The sequence below is a fragment of the Sapajus apella genome, unplaced genomic scaffold, assembly GCF_009761245.1.
Source record: "Sapajus apella isolate SASKATOON/1434 unplaced genomic scaffold, GSC_monkey_1.0 scaffold71, whole genome shotgun sequence".
NCBI classification, from domain to species: Eukaryota; Metazoa; Chordata; class Mammalia; order Primates; family Cebidae; genus Sapajus; species Sapajus apella.
The window spans coordinates 5,586,868-5,607,654 of record NW_022437011.1 but is presented as its reverse complement, the minus strand read 5'-3'; the positions used below and the strand labels follow the sequence as shown (position 1 = coordinate 5,607,654).

At 39.0% G+C, this 20,787-nt stretch overlaps 1 protein-coding gene, 1 long non-coding RNA gene and 1 other non-coding gene across 4 annotated transcripts in view; 2 read left to right on the top strand and 1 right to left on the bottom strand.

Moving 5' to 3' along the window:
• The window catches only part of RBM27 (RNA binding motif protein 27), an 88,589-nt gene that overhangs the window by 43,835 nt on the left and 23,967 nt on the right, over positions 1 to 20,787 (top strand). The window contains exons 9-12 of one of the 2 annotated variants that reach the window (XM_032250338.1): positions 8,170 to 8,334; positions 11,383 to 11,532; positions 14,693 to 14,837; positions 16,371 to 16,524. In XM_032250338.1, the coding sequence (XP_032106229.1) occupies positions 8,170 to 8,334; positions 11,383 to 11,532; positions 14,693 to 14,837; positions 16,371 to 16,524 (614 nt within the window). The remainder of the gene's footprint in view (positions 1 to 8,169; positions 8,335 to 11,382; positions 11,533 to 14,692; positions 14,838 to 16,370; positions 16,525 to 20,787) is intronic. The other variant, XM_032250339.1, reaches the window with a different exon arrangement.
• Positions 1,149 to 1,211, bottom strand: LOC116531701. The gene has a single exon (XR_004260532.1). It is a non-coding gene; the product is annotated as a U7 small nuclear RNA (small nuclear RNA).
• Positions 1,668 to 4,864, top strand: LOC116531520. The gene is made up of 2 exons (XR_004260468.1): positions 1,668 to 4,105; positions 4,141 to 4,864. It is a non-coding gene; the product is annotated as an uncharacterized LOC116531520 (long non-coding RNA).

Below are 20,787 nucleotides of genomic sequence, written 5' to 3'. Positions count from 1 at the left end.
TCGGGAGGCTGAGGCAGGAGAATTGCTTGAACCCAGGAGGTGGAGGTTGTGGTGAGCCGAGATTGAGCCATTGCACTCTAGCCTGGGTAACGAGCAAAACTCCATCTCAAAAAAAAAAAAAAAAAAAAAAAGAATTACCTGATTATAAAACCAAATAGGATATACATGCTTCCTGGTAAAGTTAATATTGGCTGGATGCAGTGGTTTAAATTCAGAGGCCAAGGTTGGGAGGATCGCTTGAGCTCAGTCAGGAGTTCAAGGCTGCAGATAGTGCTATTATATTCTAGCCTGGACAACAGAGAGAAGTAAGACTCTGTCTTTAAAATACATACATATATATATAGATTATAACATAGAAAATACTTTGAAATTTTGTTATTTTTTTTGAGTTAAAATGTCAGACTATGAAAGTAAATAACTAGCTGTATTTGGAATTTTGTGTAAAGACAGCAATCAGCTGTTAAAATCAACTATTTCATCTGAAGTACTTAAACATTTTACCCACGCCCCTCCTTTATTTCTTTTTGAGACAGGATCTTGTTGTGCTGCCCAGGCTGGAGTGTGGTAGCATTATGGCTCACTGCAGCTGCCACCGTGGCTCTGGAAATCCTCTTACCTCAGCCTCCTGAGTAGCTGGGACCACAGGCACATGCCACCATGCCTAGCTAATTTTTAAAAATTATTTGTAAAGGTCAGGTGTTTCTGTGTTGCCCAGGCTGGTCTTGAACTCCTGGGCTTGAGCTATCCTCCCACCTTAGCCTTCCAGAGTGCTTGGATTTTAGGCATGAGCCACCACGCCCAACTTACCCCAATTTAAAAAACATCTATTTATTTACTTTCTTTTTTTAGAAACAGAGTCTTGCTCTGTTGCCCTGAGCAAGGGTGGAGTGTAGTGGCATGATCCTAGCTCACTGCAGCCTTGAACTCCTGGGCTTAAGTGATCACCCCACTGTAGCCTCCCAAATAGCTAGACTGTGCAGGCACATGCCAGTATGCCCAGCTAATGTTGAATTTTTTTTTTGTAGAGAGTCTTGCTGCGTTGCCTAGGATGGTCTCAAACTCCCGGTCTGGAGCAGTCCTCTCACCTGGGCCTCCTAGAATGCTGGGATTACAGACCTGAGGCATTGCATCTGGACCCCTATTTGCATGGGGGTTTCTTGGTGGAAGACCAGAGAACTTGCTAGACAAAATCTAAAAGAGCTATACCACTGCAGCCTCCAAGTTTGAACTCACCAACTCAGCATATACTTTGGCTTTTACAAGACCGTTACTAAGAATACTCTCTTTTCTACATCGCTTTTGGTCTGTTCTGCTTCTTGAAGAAGCATAGTAAAAATATTTTGTAACTGCTAAGTTCATTCATTGTACTAAATGTGTGAAAAAGTAAGAGTAGTAGGTAACATCCTGGATTCTGGAGACTGATTGTTAGGTTGAAGATAACTGTCCAATCTTTTCATTTTTTTTGAGATGGAGTCTTGCTCTGTTGCCAGGCCAGAGTGCAGTGGCATGACGTCGGCTCACTGCAACCTCTGCCTCCCAGTTCAAGTGATTCTCCTGCCTCAGCCTCCCAAGTAGCTGGGACTACAGGTGTGCACTACCACGCCCAGCTCATTTTTGTATTTTTAGTAGAGACAGGGTTTCATAATGTCAGCTAGGATGGTCTCGATCTCTTGAGCTCGTGATATGCCCGCCTTGGACTCCCAAAGTGCTGGGATTACAGGCGTGAGCCACTGCACCCAGCCACTGTCCAGTCTTACTATAAATTCACATAAATCTTTATCTTTCAGAAAATACTTTTCCTATTAACTGTATAAAATTATTCAAACACAATAATTCTAAATTTGAGATTTGCTCATTTAATTCTGTGGAATACACAACACTTCTATTTAAAATAATGGACTTGATGGCTAGAAAAGTAAGTCAGTGTCTAATAGAGTCCTTGTATATTGTCTAGAGCAGGGGTCCCCAATACCTGGATCACGGTGGCATCAAACTCTCATAGGATAACCAACCCTATTGTAAATTACACATGCAGAGGATCTAAGTTGCGCACTCCTTATGGGAATCTAATGCCTGATAATGTGAGGTGGAAGAGTTTCATCCTGAAATCACCACCTCCACCCACCCCTGCCATTCGTGGAAAAATTGTCTTCCTTGGAACCGGTCCTTAATGTCACAAAACTTGGGAACTGCTGGTCTAGAGGCTTTCTTCCTCTTGTGTTTGACTTGATTCATGTTGTATTAGTTGCGATGTTGTCCATTTCAACACACAGATATTCATCCAAAGAAATAATTGTCATTTCGATACTTTAAGCTGTCATTTTTTCTTTAAGTGACTGATTTCTACTATGCATCAGGCACTGTTTAGGCCTTGGAACTTCCCAAGTGTGCCAGGGACCTTGTATTCTAATAGAGAAGACACATAAATATGGCCAGTATTGGGTTTTTGGTTTTTCTGGATTTGAGTTTTTAACTGAAAACTTAAAATTTTTTTTCCTGTGAATACTCTTAAAGACAAATTCAGGAAAATTACACAGACTGGCTAAAATTTTAGGTTGAATAAAGACTGTCTTTAACTGATTAGAGTTAATATTAAGAAGGTGAAAATATTGATATTAGGTATGTTACCTAGATGAGCAATTTAAGATGGGAACATGAACTTGGGATGTTTGCAGTTTGGAGTTATCAATCACTTTCTACCCTGACCAAAACAAAACTGAATGAATATAAATTCTGACAGGCTGATCTTCACCATTACTGTAACCTATTTGATCTCAAAAATTTTTTTATTATGTAGCCCGCTGTGTGTGCTTGCGACACAGCCTCTGGAGGCTGAGGCAGGAGGCTCCCTTGAGGCCAGGAGTTCCAGCTGCACTGAGCTGTGATCATGCCGGTGAATAGCCACTGTACTTTAGCCTGGATAACATAGTAAGACCTCATCTCAAATTTAAAAGAGAAAACATATTATTTGGAAAATTTAAAAAATAACATATATAAAAGTAGACTGACATAATGTAGTGAACCTTTTTGTACTTATTTCTGGCTTCAACAATTAATCAATGTGGTTAATCTTTCTTCATCCATAACCTACTCCCGACTTGATTATTTTAGTGCTGTGTTGTTGTTTTTCTTTTAGACTGTATCTTTTTCTGTCGCCCAGCCTCAAGTACGGTGGCACAATCTTGGCTCACTGAAGTCTTGACCTCCTGGGCTCAAGCAATCCTCCTGCCTCAGCCTCATGAGTAGCTGGGAGCACAGGTGCATGTCACCACACTTGGCTAATTTTTAAATTTTTTGTAGAGATGAGGTTTCCCTATGTTGCCCAGGTTGTTCTCAAATTCCTGGGCTCAAGCAGTCCTCCCACTTTAGCCTCCGGAAGTGCTAGGATTGTGATATTGTCCATTTCAACATATAGGTATTCATCCAAAAAAATACCTAATTGTCATTTGGGTACTTTAAGCTTTCATTTTTTTCTTTAAGTGACTGTTTGATTTTTACTAACCATGCGTGGCTGATTTTTAAAATATTTAGTAGAGACAGTCTCAGTATTTTACTCAGACTGGTCTTGAACTCCTGGGCTCAAGCAGTCCTCCCACCTTGGCCTCCCAAAGTGTTGGAATTATCACGTCTGAGCCATCATACCTGGCCTTAGTTTTTATTATTGTTTTCTCTTCTATGGCTCCTCAAAAGTCAACTTAATGACATGATTGTTTTAGAGTAAGTCCCAAACATAACAGCATTTCACCTGTGAAAACTTATGTATCTTTAAAGATAATGATTAAACATACATGCACTCAAAATCATACATACACACAGGTACTATTATCACAGCACCCCTGTGATAGTTTACTAATTGGTAACAGTTTACTATTGCTTGTAAAATATCCAGTTAGTTTTCATATTTCCCAATTGTATCATAAATGTCCTTTCATACCTGGTTTATTTGAAGTTATATCCAAACAGGGTTATACATTACATTGAGTTGGTATCTTTCTTAAGTCTTTATAGCAATATCTCTTACTTCTTTTTTTTTTCCTTGGCATTTGTTTGTTGTAGAAACAGATCATTTGTCCTGAAGAATTTTCTCACATTCTAGACTTGGCAGGTTCATCTTCTGGTGTCATCTAACACATTTGGCAGGTTCATCTTCTGGTGTCATCTAACACATTTCTCTGTCCCCTGTATTTCCTGTAAATTGGAAGTTAGAGCTAGGTATTTGATGATTCGTTTTTTTCTTTTTTTGACAAGAATATTTTATAGATGGCGTTATATACATCCTACACAGTACATTATGATGTTTATAATGTCTGGTTGTCTCCTTTCTGTATTATAAATATTGATTAGTGTGTAGAGGTGTTTTCATCGTGATCCATTCGTTTAAAAACTTACTTATCGGTTTCAACAGCCATTTTTTTTTTTTATCATTGCCTGGATTTGCTGTTTTATGTGATACTCTATAGTTTCTTCTACATTTATTGCTAGCATTCCATATAGTTGACTGTAACAACCATTTGGTTAACCTGAAATGCAGTTTTTTACAGAAGAGACATGATGTATGTGTATTTTCTTTCATTTATCAGTTTTAAGAATCTGTTGATTTCCTAGTTTTTTCCGAAGGGAACTCCTATATTTTTTTAAGTACCATTATGAGCTCATGAATTTTTGACATTTAACATTTGATATGTTTCACTCCATTGTAGTCTTCTTTGATGTTCAGATTATCTTGTCTTTAATCAGTGAGAGCCTCTTCATGTTGGCTTCTGATAGTTTTTTTTTTTTTTTTTTTTAATTTTTTATCTTTGACATGCCGGTTTTTGATAACTGTCTTGCCTCTGAAGACAAGGTATACCAAGATATACCAGGCTCATCTTAAAAATTTTCTGCCCTGACCTAGAATTAGCCCTTTGTCTAAAGAACTCTGTTTCTGGCCAGGCGCGGTGGCTCAAGCCTGTAATCCCAGCACTTTGGGAGGCCGAGGCGGGTGGATCACGAGGTCAAGAGATCGAGACCATCTGGTCAACATGGTGAAACACCGTCTCTACTAAAAAAAATACAAAAAATGAGCTGGGCATGGTGGTGCGTGCCTGTAATCCCAGCTACTCAGGAGGCTGAGGCAGGAGATTGCCTGAACCCAGGAGGCGGAGGTTGCGGTGAGCCGAGATCATGCCGTTGCACTCCAGCCTGGGTAACAAGAGCGAAACTCCGTCCCCAAAAAAGAAGAACTCTGTTTCTTTTAGAAGTACTATTTAGAGACCTCAGTAGGAATTGTTTAAGAAAGTCAGGCTACATGTGAATTAATGGCCATCTTTTTGAGGTATTTGTTTGTTTTTTATTTTGAAGCAGAGTCCTGCTCTGTCACCCAGGCTGGAGGGCAGTGGTGCGATCTTGACTCACTGCAACCTCTGCCTCCTGGGTTTGAGTGATTCTTGTGCCTCAGCCTCCCGAGTAGCTGGGATTACAGGTGTGTACCATCACGCCTGGCTAATTTTTATAGTTTTAGTAGGGATGGGGTTTCACCATGTTGCCCAGCCTGATCTCAAATTCCTGAGCTCAAGGGATCCACTCGCCTTGGCCTCCCAAAGTGCTGGAATTACAGGTGTGAGCACCATACCCGGCCTTTCTAAAGCATTTGAATTGTATATTGTTTGTCAGTTGTTTTAAAAGTGGACATTGTGCAAAGTAGCCTTTTGGTTTCCAGTTTACTTTGAGACAGCTGTTATTAATTAGATATACTTAGTACATTGATATACATTTCAAGTAGTCATATGGACTAAGACTGTACTTTTTTCTATATAATTATGTATTTTTATTTTTTAATTAAGAAATTTCTCTTTTAAAGACAGCGTCTCACCATGTCACCTAAGCTGGAGTACAGTGGGCATGATCGTGGCTGACTGTAGCCTCGACTTTCTGGCTCAAGTGATCCTTCTGCCTTAGCCTCCCAAATAGCTAGGACTACAGGTGTGTGCCACCATGCGTGGCTGATTTTTAAAATATTTAGTAGAGACAGTCTCAGTATCTTACTCAGGCTGGTCTTGAACTCCTGGGCTCAAGCAGTCCTCCCACCTTGGCCTCCCAAAGTGTTGGGATTATAGACATGAGCCCACTGTACCTGGCCCCATTTTTCTCTTTAACAACTACTACATTTTGCTGATAGATCACTCTTTACAATTAATTCTCTGCAATTGATTGTGTACTTACAACTATTTGTTCCCCTCATTGAGAATATGTTAAATTGGGCTGGGCGCGGTCGCTCATACCGGTAATTGCAGCACTTGGGGAGGCCAAAGTGGGTAGATCACCTGAGGTCAAGAGTTTGAGACCAGCCTGGCTAACATGTTGAAACTCTGTCTCTGCTAAAAATACAAAAAATTAGCCAGGTGTCGTGGTGGGCACCCATAATCCCAGCTACTCGGGAGTTTGAGGCAGGAGAATTCCTTGAACCCAGGAGTTAGAGGTTGTCATGAGCCCATATTGCGCCACTGCCCTCCAGCCTAGGCGACAGAGCCAGACTGTCTCAAAAACAAAAAAGAAAAAAAATATATTGAATTGTTTTTGCAGTGTAATGAATAAGTGATTCTTTTTAAATGTACTTTTTTTTTCCCCATCAACTTTTAAGTTCCAGGGTACATATGTAGGATGTACAAGTTTGTTACATAGGTAAATGAGTGCCATGGTGGTTTGCTGCATAGATCAACCTACCACCTAAGTATTTTTTTTTTCCACCTAAGTATTAGGCCCAATATCCATTAGAAATATAAAAATGTAAGGATAATGCTAAGTACACAGTTATACAGTATGATTTGTTACTTCCTCTTTTGTGTTTTTTTTCCGCCCTCAAAGCTGAGCATGTTTAATTATCCTCACTGGGAGAGTTGAAAACTACTTGACAGATTCCATAATCAGTAAGTCAGAGATTCAGGTCATTAAAAAGGGGGTATTGTCACCCACCCCAAGGCCATAGATAGATAGGATTTTGGGTCCCAGAGTGACTGTGGGTGGTGGAACCCTGTGAAAGGCAGCTTTGATGGGTGGTGTCTGTTGGATACCTCTTTTACTTCTTATACAGAAAGAAGATGGTAGTGAGGTTTAGCATCTCTGTATTCCCTTTAGGACTTACTGTGAAATCAAGTGATTACTTTGTAGCCTGTCCTATTAAGGTATATTTAAAATCTTTAGGAATTTTACAGCTTTTAAGGATATTTCACCAGGTATAAAAAAACTCAAAATCCACTTTATTTTGCCTTGTGTCACATAGTAAATGTCTGACATTGGACATATATATTAACTAAATCTTACAAATAGGTCTCAGATGGGGTTGTCAGTGAAAAAGATATTAAATGGACACCCAAAGGGATTTTGCTTCTTGATACCTTGTCTTTTTCTAATCCTGTTCTTCAGATTTTGGCTTCATTGTATTCTTGCATCAGTCTGTATATAAATCCTAAATGTGCTTTCTTTCAAAAAGTGCTTCTTAATAGTCAGGATGATTTCATGTGCCCAGTGTTGTGCTGGTGTGCTTATCTGTTTTTTTTGTTTGTTTTTTGTCCTTTTTCCTTTCTCTATATTTGTAATCCTCGTGTTCACAGGGATAACAAATTTTCACTATCTTAATTTTTTCTATGGAACATTTCTTATTCTTTGCGAAGGCATGCATGCAGTGGTTTATTTGTTCTTAATGCCTTTATCTTTTTTTCTGCTCTTAGACATGGGAGCATACTTTGTGTAAACCTGAAATTATGTGAGTTGGTTGGAGGGGGTTGTTTTCTTTTTAGTGGATATGACAGTTTTCATACCTGCATATCTCATTGGATAGGAAAATTCTGTATAATTAATAGCTCAGGGCTTCTTTGTCTAGTAACCTGATATAGTTCACTGTTCAGCTTTGGATAAAATTAGCACGTAGTTTTCTCCACTTAAGACCATAAAAGATGGAGATTATATATACTACCTAATTCTTACTCTTTTCATTATACCTTGATGGATCCTAACCAGTTCCATGTCTGTTCTTCCTTGAGTTAGAAAGAATCCCAGGAACATCTTTCTGTACTTCTATTCCTGTTGGTTTAATTTCTCTGTTTTTGGCTCAAAGTCTCAGGAAGCACATCATCACCTAAGAGAAGCTTGTGACTCTCATTTCCAGCTGCCCTCCTATTCTTTCCTCTATAGGACAGCCCATGTACTCTCGTGAACATGGTGCTGCTACATCTGAGCGACTTCAGTTGGGGACACCGCCTCCTCTGTTGGCAGCTCGTTTGGTGCCGCCTCGAAACCTCATGGGATCCTCCATTGGGTACCATACCTCAGTCTCCAGCCCTACCCCTCTGGTTCCAGGTAAGCTTTGCTACAGATGGCCATCCACCTCGCTGATCTTTTTTACCTTAAGCTGGCCAGCGTAAGCGGTGACTGGCATCCTGATCTGCTGTCATAAAGTCCCATTAAAGCTCATAGGTAGTTTTATTTTCTGTTCCTTTGCTGCTTTGGTTTGTCTCTAGTGGCTGCTAGATGATTAGGCCTCATGTGTGTCTATCATCTGTGGTTTCCTCTATATTTACTTTTAGTGCCTTGGTAACAAAATGATGCTGGTTCATTTAGCTAATTTCTAATCAGGTAGATAGGAAGATAATATCTACCTGAATGTTTTCTAATTAGTTATACATTGTAATAAACTAGGTTATTTTTTCTTTAAAACAAAAATAAACATCTGGTTTCTTGATGATCATGTCCTTTTTTCCTTTTTGCCCCTTGTATTATGGCCATTTTGCCCCTTGTATGTGTATATAAAACTTCTGAAAAACTCTTTTCTCCTTTTGACATATGTATTTTGAAAGATCTGTGGAGTGCTTTGTGGGTGTCTCATGAGGGGTTTTTAACCCTTTCTCACTTTGCCTTTAGATCTTAGTTCATCATCATTAACTAAAGGACTTTTAAGTTAATTGGTGTTCTGTGTATTCCCAGGATTTATAGCACAAGGTCATTTGATTATGTAATTTCTTTAAAACTTTCTGCAGTCTTAATTGTAGGAGATTTTCTGTCAATAGTGTCAAATGGTAACTGAAAACTTTTTAACCATAATTTGCTAATCTTTTTTTTTTTTTTAAAGATAAAGCAGCATTTATTTTGTATGTTATATTGCATGTAATTTTTAGAGTTGGCATAACCAGGGAAGCTGTTATTTTACATATCAGTTTCAAACTGTATCATCCTTAAACACATTGAAATTTAATAAGCAACTCTGTTAGATTTACTTTTAAGCTAGGCATATCATTACAGTGTGTTCCCATCAGGAGGGAATGCTCATGATTAAACTGTCTTTAGTTGTCTTCAAGAAACAAAAAAATTATAAATTATTTTGTTAGAACAAAAGCTAAAATAATTAAATATGAAGCCCCAAAAATACTCTTTGGCAGATAACTAAAAGCATAGCGCTGTAACCACTGAGGCAAAATTAATCATCATCAGGAAACTTGGAGACTGAATGCAAGCGTTAGTAATGAAATACAAAATCTCTAATAGGAATGTCTTTGTGATAATAATTTATTAAATTTTCTGTGCCATCCTTCTCTGAGGAGGCCAATACAAATGACCCGAATGATTAATTTTCAACATCATTTAACATTTTATTAGAGGGAGTAGGTTCTTAATCTAGTGATGCCTTTTTTGTGTAATTCCATGAGCTGTTTTCAAAACCCGAAGAAAGGAGGAAAATGGAGAAGGAATGTCGGGCAGCAGTTCTAGTTCTTTATTTATTTATTTTTTGAGACGGAGTCTTTCTCTGTCACCAGGCTGGAATGCAGTGGAACAATCTTGGGTCACTGCAACCTCTGCCTCCTAGGTTCAAGCAATTCCCCTGCTTCAGCCTAATGAATAGCTGGGACTGCAGGCGTGCACCACCATGCCTGGCTAATTTTTTGTATTTTAGTAGAGATGGGGTTTCACCATGTTGGCCAGGGTGATCTCGATCTCCTGACTTCGTGATCTGTCTGCCTCAGCCTCCCAAAGTGTTGGGATTACAGGCATGAGCCACCGCATCCAGCCTCTAGTTCTTATATTACATATCTCAGAATCACCGGTGCTTTAATAGAATTTTATTATTTTAGCCTCATCGTAGTTTGTGGTTGTTTTGTGCAAGAAGGAAGTTCGCTTGTGAATCTGAAGTTAAGAGAAGCACAATATTCATGGGAGAGGTTTAATCTAAAAGGATTGGGAGTGAGAAATTTTCTGGATTGAGGACTTCTGAATCCTAGTTGTGATGTTTAGTGGCTGTTGACTCAAATGCCTGTAGTGGCCAGGAAGATCCCCTAAATGAGGATAATTTGCTCATCTTATATTCTGAATCACTTCTATACTCTAAATCATAGAAGTTACTGATTATATGTGTGTGCATGTGCACGTGTGCATGCGCTGTTTTATTTGAAATATGGTTTATGTGTGAAACCAGCTGTTGTCTCCCTAATTTGAAAAAGTGCAGATAACCAAATGAATAGTTTGGTTTTTCTTTTCTCTTTAATTAAAAAGGTACCTGGAAATTGGAGATACGATAGATAACAGAGAAAACCCAAACCTTCACTTACGGTGTTTGTGCACATGAAAATTTGTATTAACAAATGTGCATTGGTCTGGGCATGATGATTCACACCCGTAATGCCAGCAATTTGGGAGGCTGAGGTGGGCAGATGGCTTAAGCTCAGGAGTTGAAGACCAGCCTGGGCAAGATAGCGAGACCCCATCTCCATTTTTTTTAAATAAAAAAAAAAAGTGTGCATTCACATTTGGATTAGGCGATGAATATATAGGGTAGAAATCAGTAGGTGAATGAATCTGAAAATACCAGTATTTAATAATGGGCGTATGTATCTATGTCCTGTAATAGGAGCATTTTTTTTTCACTTTCAAAAGGTGTGTCTAGATACTGTAACACAAAGAGAAATAGAGTCATCCCTTCACCTCAGGTTCCACATCGGCAGATTCAACCAACTATAGATCAAAAATATTCAGGAAGAAAACCAATAAAAAATAACAATACAGTAATTAATAATGCAAGTTTTAAAAACAATATCCATAACAACTATTTACATAGCATTTATATTAGGTATTACAATTAACATAGAGATGATTTATAGTATATAAGAAGATGTGCCTAGGTTATATGCAAATACCACCCTATTTTATATAAGAGACTTGAACATTTGTAGATTTTGATATCTGTGGGAGGGTCCTGGAACCAGTCCTTCACAGATACTGAGAGGTGACTGTAGGCTGATGTATTTATATTTTTTGGTGAATGTATGTTTTTTAAGCAGTTGTTTATTTTTTAACAATGAGAGATGGTTTAACCGCTCTCTGATTTGCTAAGTGTTTTGTTGCTTTGTTTTCCCTCAGATGCATATGAACCAGATGGTTACAACCCAGAAGCTCCTAGTATTACTAGTTCTGGTAGATCTCAGTACAGACAGTTCTTTTCAAGAACACAGACACAGCGCCCCAATCTGATTGGCCTAACATCTGGAGATATGGATGCAAATCCAAGAGGTGAGAATGCCTTGAACTTTTTCTGATGCTGTGTTACGCAATAGTTGAATATAGTTATTACATTTGCATTTCTGGCCTCACTTGAGGAAATTAAGGTTCAGGTTACTTACATATCATCTCTTTGAAGGGTGCTATATATTAATCTCAGATGTTTTTAAATAACTTTATCTCTAAATTTTGTTTTAAAGCTATAGTGAGAATATGTTTGTTTTTAAATGCAGATCATACTAATATTAATTGCTTTTTTTTGAGTATGACTTTAGGCTGTTTTAGTTTTGTTGCTAGGCACTGTGTTAGAATTTATGTATAGAAATACAAAATTACTGATCCTCTCCCTCAAAGAACTGATCATTAAAGGGTCTACTTTGTATCCTGAGAGCTATGCATCACACTAATAATAGTGAGAATCTAAAACATTACGATTATCATTTGATAATTTTTAACACCAGTGATTACATCTTTAAGTTAGGACCTTTACAGAGCTTAGGAATAAACCTTAAAAAAATGAAACAAAACCAAGATTAAATGCAAGCATTTACCTTTAATATGGCTGATAACCTCCTACCTACTCCCCCACTAAAAAATTTGGTTAATGATGGTTAGTTTGATGAGATTCTATTTTTTTTTTTAACTATTACAGATTTCCAGTATGTAATTTCAATATGAGTGACTGGCCATGGACTACACTGACAATAGTTTTTTGATTAATCATATGGCAAACATTTTCCTTTTTTTCCTTTCCTTCCCCTTTCCCTCATCCTTCCCTCCTCCCCTTCCCCCTTTCCCCTTCCTCCCCCTTCTTCCCCCTTCTTCTTCCTTCTTTCCCCTTCTTCCTCCTTCTTCCCCTTCTTCCCTCTTCTTTCCCCGTCTTCCCCCTTCTCCCTTCTTCCCCCTCCTTCTCCCTTCTTTCCCCTTCCTCCTTTCCTTTCCTTGTTCCTTTCCTTTCCTCTTTCCTTTCTCCTTTCCTTTATTCTTTCCTTACTTTTCCTGAAACAGATTCTGGCTCTGTTTCCTAGGTTGGAGTGCAGTGGCTCCATCCTGCCTCACTGCAACGTCCGCCTCCCGGATTCAAGTGATTCTCCTGCCTCTGCCTCCCAAGTAGCCGAGATTATAAGCGCGTGTCACTATACCCAGCTGATTTTTGTATTTTTAGTAGAGATGGGATTTCACCATGTTGGCCAGGCTGGTCTTGAACTCCTGACCTCAGGTGATCTGCCCATCTTGGCCTCTGAAAGTGCTGGGATTACAGGCGTGAGCCACTGTGCCCAGCCTACCATTTTCCTGTTCTTTCTATCCTAGTTTTATTAATTCTTGCTTACTGCCATTAATAACACTATAAGAATACGTGTGTGCGTGTGTGTGTGTGTGTGTGTGTGTGTGTGTGTGTGTGTGTGTGTATTTTTATTTATTTATTTTTTTGAGAGACAGAGTCTCCTCTGTTGCCCAGGCTGGAGTGCAGTGGTGCAATCTAGGCCCACTGCAATCTCCACCTTCTGGGTTCAAGCAATTGACCTGCCTCAGCTGCCTGAGTAGCTGGGATTACAAGTGTGTGTGCCACCACAGCCTGGCTAATTTTTGTATTTTTAGTACAGACAGGGTTTCACCATATTGGTCAGGCTGGTCTTGAACTCCTGACCTCAGGTAATCTGCTCACCTCAGCCTCCAGAAGTGTTGGGATTACTGGCATAAGCCACTATGCCCAGCCTCATGTATATTATTGTTTCCCATATTTCTATTTTTATTCTCCTTTTACAAGTGAAAATACTGAGGCTTAGAGAGGTTTAAAGAACTTGCCCAGGGTCACACAGCTGTTAAGTGGCAGCACTAGAATTCAAAGTAGAAGTAATGTTTTGTATAAAATAGGATTTCTTTGTTTTCTTGGGCAAGTCACTTAACCTTTCGTAGCTGTATCTCTTTCGTTTAATATGACACACTTAATTAAATTAAAAAAATAAGGCATTTGGCAATGTTAGCTGGTAACAATAAAAACTATTTAAGGAGAACATAATGGCATGTCAAATTCTAGAATGCTTTATGTCATCACAGTTGCTATCTTCTTCATTAGCCTTCTGAAAACACAAGTCCTGCAAGAGCAAGGATCTTGTCTGTTTTATTCACCAATGTATACCCAAGGTCTGCTATAGTTGCTGAGCGGTAAAAGAGCTAAATGTTAAGTAAATGAATCCTTACATCATAATTTCCCTGACACAAAGATGAAATCAGATGTACCAACACCCAACCATATCCCTACCCCAGCATTCAGCCTAGGTTATTCTTTGCTTAGTGGAGTTGCTAAAGTTAGGGGAAAAAATACTCAGTATATGATAGGCATGGTTTTGTGTTAGTTTCCTTTTTGTTCAGTATACCTCTTCCTACTCAAAGGTTATTTATTGTATGGACAGTTTCTTAGAGTATTTCTGCCAATTTATAGTATTGGCTTTGAATTTTCTTCCCAACGTTAAACCTATGGAAAATCAAAAGTAACACAGCAAACATCTGAATGCCTTCACTTAGATTTACCGGTAATGTTTTGTTACCTTTGGGCATGAATGCTCTCTTGTGTGCTCTCTCTTCTCTTTCATCTCTCCACTCACATTTTTTTGTTGAATCTCTTGAAAGTAAGTGGTAGACATAGTGAAACTTTAACTCCTTTACCTTATATTTAAGAATAAGACGGTCCTATAAAAGCACAGTATTATTGCCACACATAAAATCATAATTCCACAATATGTTATACTTATGATGTGGTCATCTTCTTGTTGAATCATACCAGGAGGCAAATAATGTCCATCAATGGTGCTAAGTTTGATTGCTTGTATAAAGTGATAATTGTTAGAGCTCTCCATTGTGAATATAATTTTTGGAGTGATACTTTGTCACCATATAAATATTTTATTTTCCAATAGCCTTTCACCAATATATTTTTTAATCTATTGATCATCCATGCCTGAGCCAATTATTACATCAAGGTTAACTTTGAGTTTTGATTTCTATTTTTTATAGAAAAACGCATTTGTAACTTTTTCTTCCTGTTAGGCATTTCTAAAAGAGAAATGATAGTAGTTGAAATATTCATAGTACTATTTAGCTTTTAGACTAAATATTATTAATCATTGAGATTCCTGAACAACTTAGTAATTTGAATTTTTGTTTCCAACAGCTGCTAACATTGTGATCCAGACTGAACCACCAGTTCCTGTTTCGATTAATAGCAACATAACCAGAGTAGTTCTAGAACCAGATAGCCGAAAAAGAGCCGTGAGTGGTTTGGAAGGTCCACTCACAAAGAAACCTTGGCTGGGAAAGTAAGACAATTTGCTAATTAGTAACATCTAATTGTTATTGTTGTTGTTTGCATTACTAAATTCATAAAATTTGTCATTAATGATTTTCAAACTAAATGTCTCGAAGTTAGGGTTCCAGGAGACATGTTTAGAATGTCGTAAAAATTAAAAAGTTAACAATATTCATAATAGGTTTTTTTTTGTTTTGTTTTGTTTTTTTTTTGAGACAGTCTTGCTTTTGTCGCCCAGGCTGGAGTGCAATGGCTCGATCTTGGCTCACCACAACCTCTGCCTCCAGGGTTCAAGCAATTCTCCTGCCCCAGCCTTCTGAGTAGCTGGGATCACAGGTGCCCACCACCACACCTGGCTAATTTTTTCTATTTTTAGTAGAGACAGTTTCACCATGTTGGTTAGGCTGGTCCTGAACTCCTGACCTCAGGTGATCTACCAGCCTCAGCCTCCCAAAGTGCTGGGATTTATAGGAGTGAGCTACTGCACCTGGCCCATTTGTAACTACCTATTTCTATGCCTAACCAAATATTAAAAATTACTGAGACACTGGCAATGGATAGAAAAGAAGAAAAAAAATGAAATAAACGGTTAAAAAAAAAAGTTTAGTACGTTTGCAGAAGTTGAAAATATGCCATTAAAGATGGTATTCTAGCCGGGCATGGTGGCTCATGTCTGTAATCCTAGCACTTTGGGAGACTGAGATGGGCAGATGACCTGAGGTCAGGAGTTTGAGACCAGCCTGACCAACATGGAGAAATTCCATCTCTACTGAAAATACAAAATTAGCCGGCGTGGTGGCAAATGCCTGTAATCCCAGCTACTTGGGAGGCTAAGGCAGAATAATTGCTTGAACCCGGAAGACGGGAGGTTGTAGTGAGCTGAGATCGTGCCACTGCACTTCAGGCTGGGCAACAAGAGCAAAACTCTGTCTCAAAAAAAAAAAAAAAAAAAAAAGATGTTCTAGCCTTACTTAGACTCCTTGATAATTGTGGTATTCTTTTTGGCATATGATTTTAAGCTTCAGTTGGGCATTTTCTTTTGGTAATCTTTTGCTTTCACCTTTCTCTTCAACTTTTTTATTCTCATGTGATAAGAACAATGTGAAAATTGCTTAGTAATTTCTGAAGAATGTTAAGGGCTTACAAGAGGCACTTTAAAAAATTAATCAATTAATTAATTATATAGAGACAGGGTCTTACTATGTTGCCCAGACTGGTCTGGAACCCCTGGGCTCAAGCATTCCTCCTGCCTTGGCCTCTCAGAGTGCTGGCATTACAGGCATGAGCCACTGCACCCAGCCTCTAACCTGTTTCTTGATGTTAATATATTTTCTGTGGTTTGAATTTTGAATATAATGTTTCATAGGATTTTGAAAAAGTTTTCTGGGATTATAGATGTGAGCCACCATGCCTAGCAACAAAAGGCACTTTAAAAAAAAAAAGAAAAAAAAATATATATATAAACTTAAACTCTTGGTGGTTATATCTCTTGCCTAGGTATGAAGTAGGAGAATTAACCAAGATATATTAATCTTTCTTTTAGGCAAGGAAATAACAATCAAAATAAACCGGGGTTCTTACGAAAGAATCAGTATACAAATACCAAATTAGAAGTCAAGAAAATCCCTCAGGAATTGAACAACATTACTAAGCTCAATGAACACTTCAGCAAATTTGGAACTATTGTTAATATCCAGGTAAATGTGGCTATGTCAGTGACAGAATCCAGGCATTTTATGAGTCTTGGAAATATTTCTATCAGCTCACCTTGCTTAAATGAGTCAGTGGTTATTCTGATCATTTGTATACCCACTTTTATGATGGACTTGTTAAACCATGTTTGTTCTTATGAATTCATTTGATTCTTTAGTGCAGTCTCTTCCTGAAAGAGAATGGGTAGTTACTGTATTTTTGTTTATAGTGCTGTCTCAGAACAAATGACTTTTTAAATACCTGAGTTAATGTTATAACTAGGTAGCTGATATTTTTGGTAATGTCCGAGATTATAATTTTGTCAACTGACCTTTTATATTCTGGTAAAATAGTAGTTGGTTAAGGATGGTTCTAATGTTGAGAATTTTAGGCAGTGTAATGTGTAATCCAAGATCAAATAAATCATAGCTTTGTATTTCACTGTCTACTTGTTAGTTATTTGAATTTATGAATTTATGGTTGGGTGTTACGTTGTCATTGAGAGTACTGGAAGGCTAGATTAAGTTTGAATTTTATTCTGTTATCCCTGATACTTAAGTGTTGTCATCAAACCAAAATAAGATGAATTAAAGAAGACGGTGTTGTGGAAGTTGGTATTTCAAAGAATTGAACCAAAGTGGTTTTTTTTTGTTTTGTTTTGTTTTGTTTTTTTTGAGATAGAGTCTCACTCAGGCTAAAGTGCAGTGGTGTGATCTCAGCTCACTAAACTCTGCCTCCCAGGTTCAAGTGATCCTTCTGCCTCAGCCTTCTGAGTAGCTGGGACTACACACATGCGCCACCACACCCGGCTAATTTTTTTGTATTTTTAGTAGCGGTGGAGTTTCACCATGTTGGCCAAGCTGGTGTCCATCTCCTGACCTCAGGTGATCCACCCATCTCATCCTCCCAAAGTGCTGGGATTACTGACATGAGCCATCACACCTGGCCTATTTTTATGTTTTGAGACAGGGTCTCACTCTGTTGCCCAGGCTGGAGTGCAGTGGTGCAGTTTTGGCTCACTGCAGCTTCTGACTCCTGGACTCAAGCAGTCCTCCCACTACAGCCTCCTGAGTAGCTGGGACCCCAGGCACACACCACCGTGCCTGGCTATGCCTGGCTAATTTTGCGTGTGTGCATGCATGGGTGGGTGGGTGGGTGTTGGCGCTGGTTTTAAACTCCTGGACTCAAGTGATTCATCCACTTTAGCCTCCCAAAGTGCTGGGATTATAGGCATGATCTGATATGCCTGGCCTTATCTTTTGATTTAAAGCTATACTGTTTTTATTTACTTATATGGAACAACATGTACACACACACACACACACACACACACACACACACACACATTCTCTTTTTAAAAATGCTTCATACGGGGCCAGATGCAGTGGCTCACACCTGTAATACTAGCACTTTGGGAGGCTGAGCTGGGTGGATCACTAGAGGCCAGGAGTTTGAGACCAGCCTGGCCAACATGGTGAAACCCTGTGTCTATTAAAAATACAAAAATTAGCCAGGTGTGGTGGCACTCACCTGTAAATCCCAGCTACTTGGGAGGCTGAGGCAGGAGAATCACTTGAACCTGGGAGGTGGAGGTTTGCAGTAAGCTGAGATCCTGCCACTGTAGTGTAGCCTAAGTGACAGAGCAAGAGACTGTCTCAAAGAAAAAAAAAAAAAAGGAAAAGAAGTGCTTCATATACTTAAAACACATAAAAGATATGACCAGAGAGAGATCCAAGATGGTTGATTAGGAAAAGCTCAGGATTGCAGCTCCCAGTGAAAGCGCAGAGGGTGAGTGGATGCTGCATTTCCAGATGGATTTTTGTTGCCATGGATCAGGAGATTCCCAGGTGGAGGAGCCCTATGGGTCACCAGTGTGACTCTTTTGGCCGGAGCGGCTGTTTTGCCAACGCCCCGGTGTGGCGGTTCTCAATACAAAATACACGGGACTGGGTGCCCTTTTGGCTGGCGAATGGAGCTCCAGGAAGGCAGAGTCGCCCATTCAGCTGATTAAAAAGGGGACTAAAACAGGGAGCCAGGCCAGGAGATTCCCCAGCAAAAAAGCTCCATGAATCTCAGCACCACTGTTTCAGCTGGCACAGTAGGTCACCACATGGGAAATCACACAGCAGCTCTGAATGAACAATGGAGCCCACAGCTCAGCACTTGAGCTCCTATGAAGGGCAGACTGTCTCCTCAAGGAGTTCCCTGACCCCCGTATAATGAAAGAGTCACCTCATAAAGGAGAGCTCAGACTGACATTTGGTGGGTATCCTTCTAGGACAAAGACAGCAGAAGAAGAAACTTGTAGCAACCTTTACTGTTCTGCAGCTGCTGCAGGTGATCCCCAGGCAAGCAGGGCCTGGAGTGGACCTCAGCAGACCTACAGCAGAGGGGCCAGACTGTTAGAAGGAAAACTAAGAAACAGAAATAACCTCATTATCAACAAACTGGGTCCACTCAGACACCCAATCTGAAAGTCATCAACTACAAAGACGACAGGTGGATAAATCCACAAAGATGGGAAGAAACCAGTGCAAAAAGGCTGAAAACATCCAAAATCAGAATGCCTTTCCTCCTTCAGGGGGTCGCAGCTCGTCGTCAGCAAGGGAACAAGGCCTGATGGAGAATGAGTGTGTTGAATTGTCAGAATCAGGCTTCAGAAGGTGGCTAATAAGAAAATTCTGTGAGCTAAAAGAACATGTTCTAACCCAATGCAAAGAAACTAAGAACCTTGAAAAAAGATTTGACGAAATGTAACCAGAATAGACAACTTAGAGTGGAATATAAATGAATTGATGGACCTGAAAAACAACACGAGAACTTCATGAAGCATGCACAAGTTTTAACAGCCGAATTGAACCAAGCAGAAGAAAGGATATCAGAGGTTGAAGATCAACTCAATGAAATAAAACGAGAAGGCAAGATTAGAGAAAAAAGGGTAAAAAGGAATGAACAAAGTCTCCAAGAAATATGGGACTATGTGAAAAGACCTAATCTACGTTTGATAGGTGTACCTGAATGTGACGAAGAGAATGAATCCAAGCTGGAAAATATTCTTCAGACTATTATCCAGAAAAACTTCTGCAACCTAGCAACGCAGGACAATATTCAAGTCCAGGAATTACAGAGAACACCACAAAGATATTCCTCAAGAAGAGCAACCCCAAGGCACATAATCGTCAGATTCACCGGGGTTGAAATGAAGGAGAAAATGCTAAGGGCAGCCAGAGAGAAAGATCAGGTTACCCACAAAGGGAAACCCATCAGACTCACAGCAGATCTCTCAGCAGAAACCCTACAAGCCAGAAGAGATTGGGGGCCAATATTCAACATCCTTAAAGAAAAGAACTTTCAACCCAGAATTTCATATCCAGCCAAACTAAGCTTCATAAGTGAAGGAAAAATAAAATCCTTTGTGGACAAGCAAGTATTCAGAGATTTCATCACCACCAGGCCTGCTTTACAAGAGCTTCTGAAAGAAGCACTACACATAGAAAGGAACGACCAGTACCAGCCACTCTAAAAACATACCAAAACATAAAGAGCATCAACATAATGAATAATCTGCATCAACTAATGGGCAAAACAGCCAGCTAGCTTTAAATGGCAGTATCAAATTCACACATATTAACCCTAAATGTAAATGGACTAAATGTCCCAATCAAAAGACACAAACTGGCAAATTGGATAAAAAGTGGCCCCATTCCTAAAAGGCTTCCAGCTTAGTTGGGGAGATAGCATATATGGTCAGGTAATTTTTAAATCAAAACTAGAGAAATTTGTAACTGTAAAATGGAATGAGAAAATTGGACTTTGAATGCTTTAGGATTAAATGTTTTAGTCTTATAAAATTCCTCTATTCCTACTGAAGATTAGCCATCAATTCTGATGTGAAAGAACTCATGACTTTAGCTAAGGCATTCTATTGTCTAGCAGAAGTTTCTGCAATAAAGGAAATGTTTGATAATCTGTGCCATCCAATAAGATAGCCACTAACTACATGTGGCCTTTGAGCCTCTGAAACGTGATTAGTGCAACTGAGAAGTTAAATGTTTAATTTAATTTATATTAAATTAAAATAATCACAATAAAAAAAGAAAAGATACTCAGCATCATAGCTCATTAGGGAAGTGCAAAATAAAATCAAATTAAGACACTACTATACACCTTTTAGAATTGCTAAAATAAAACCACTGATAATACAACATGCTGGTGAATATGTGGGACAACCGGAGCAAAACTCATGTTTCTGGTGGAAATACAAAACA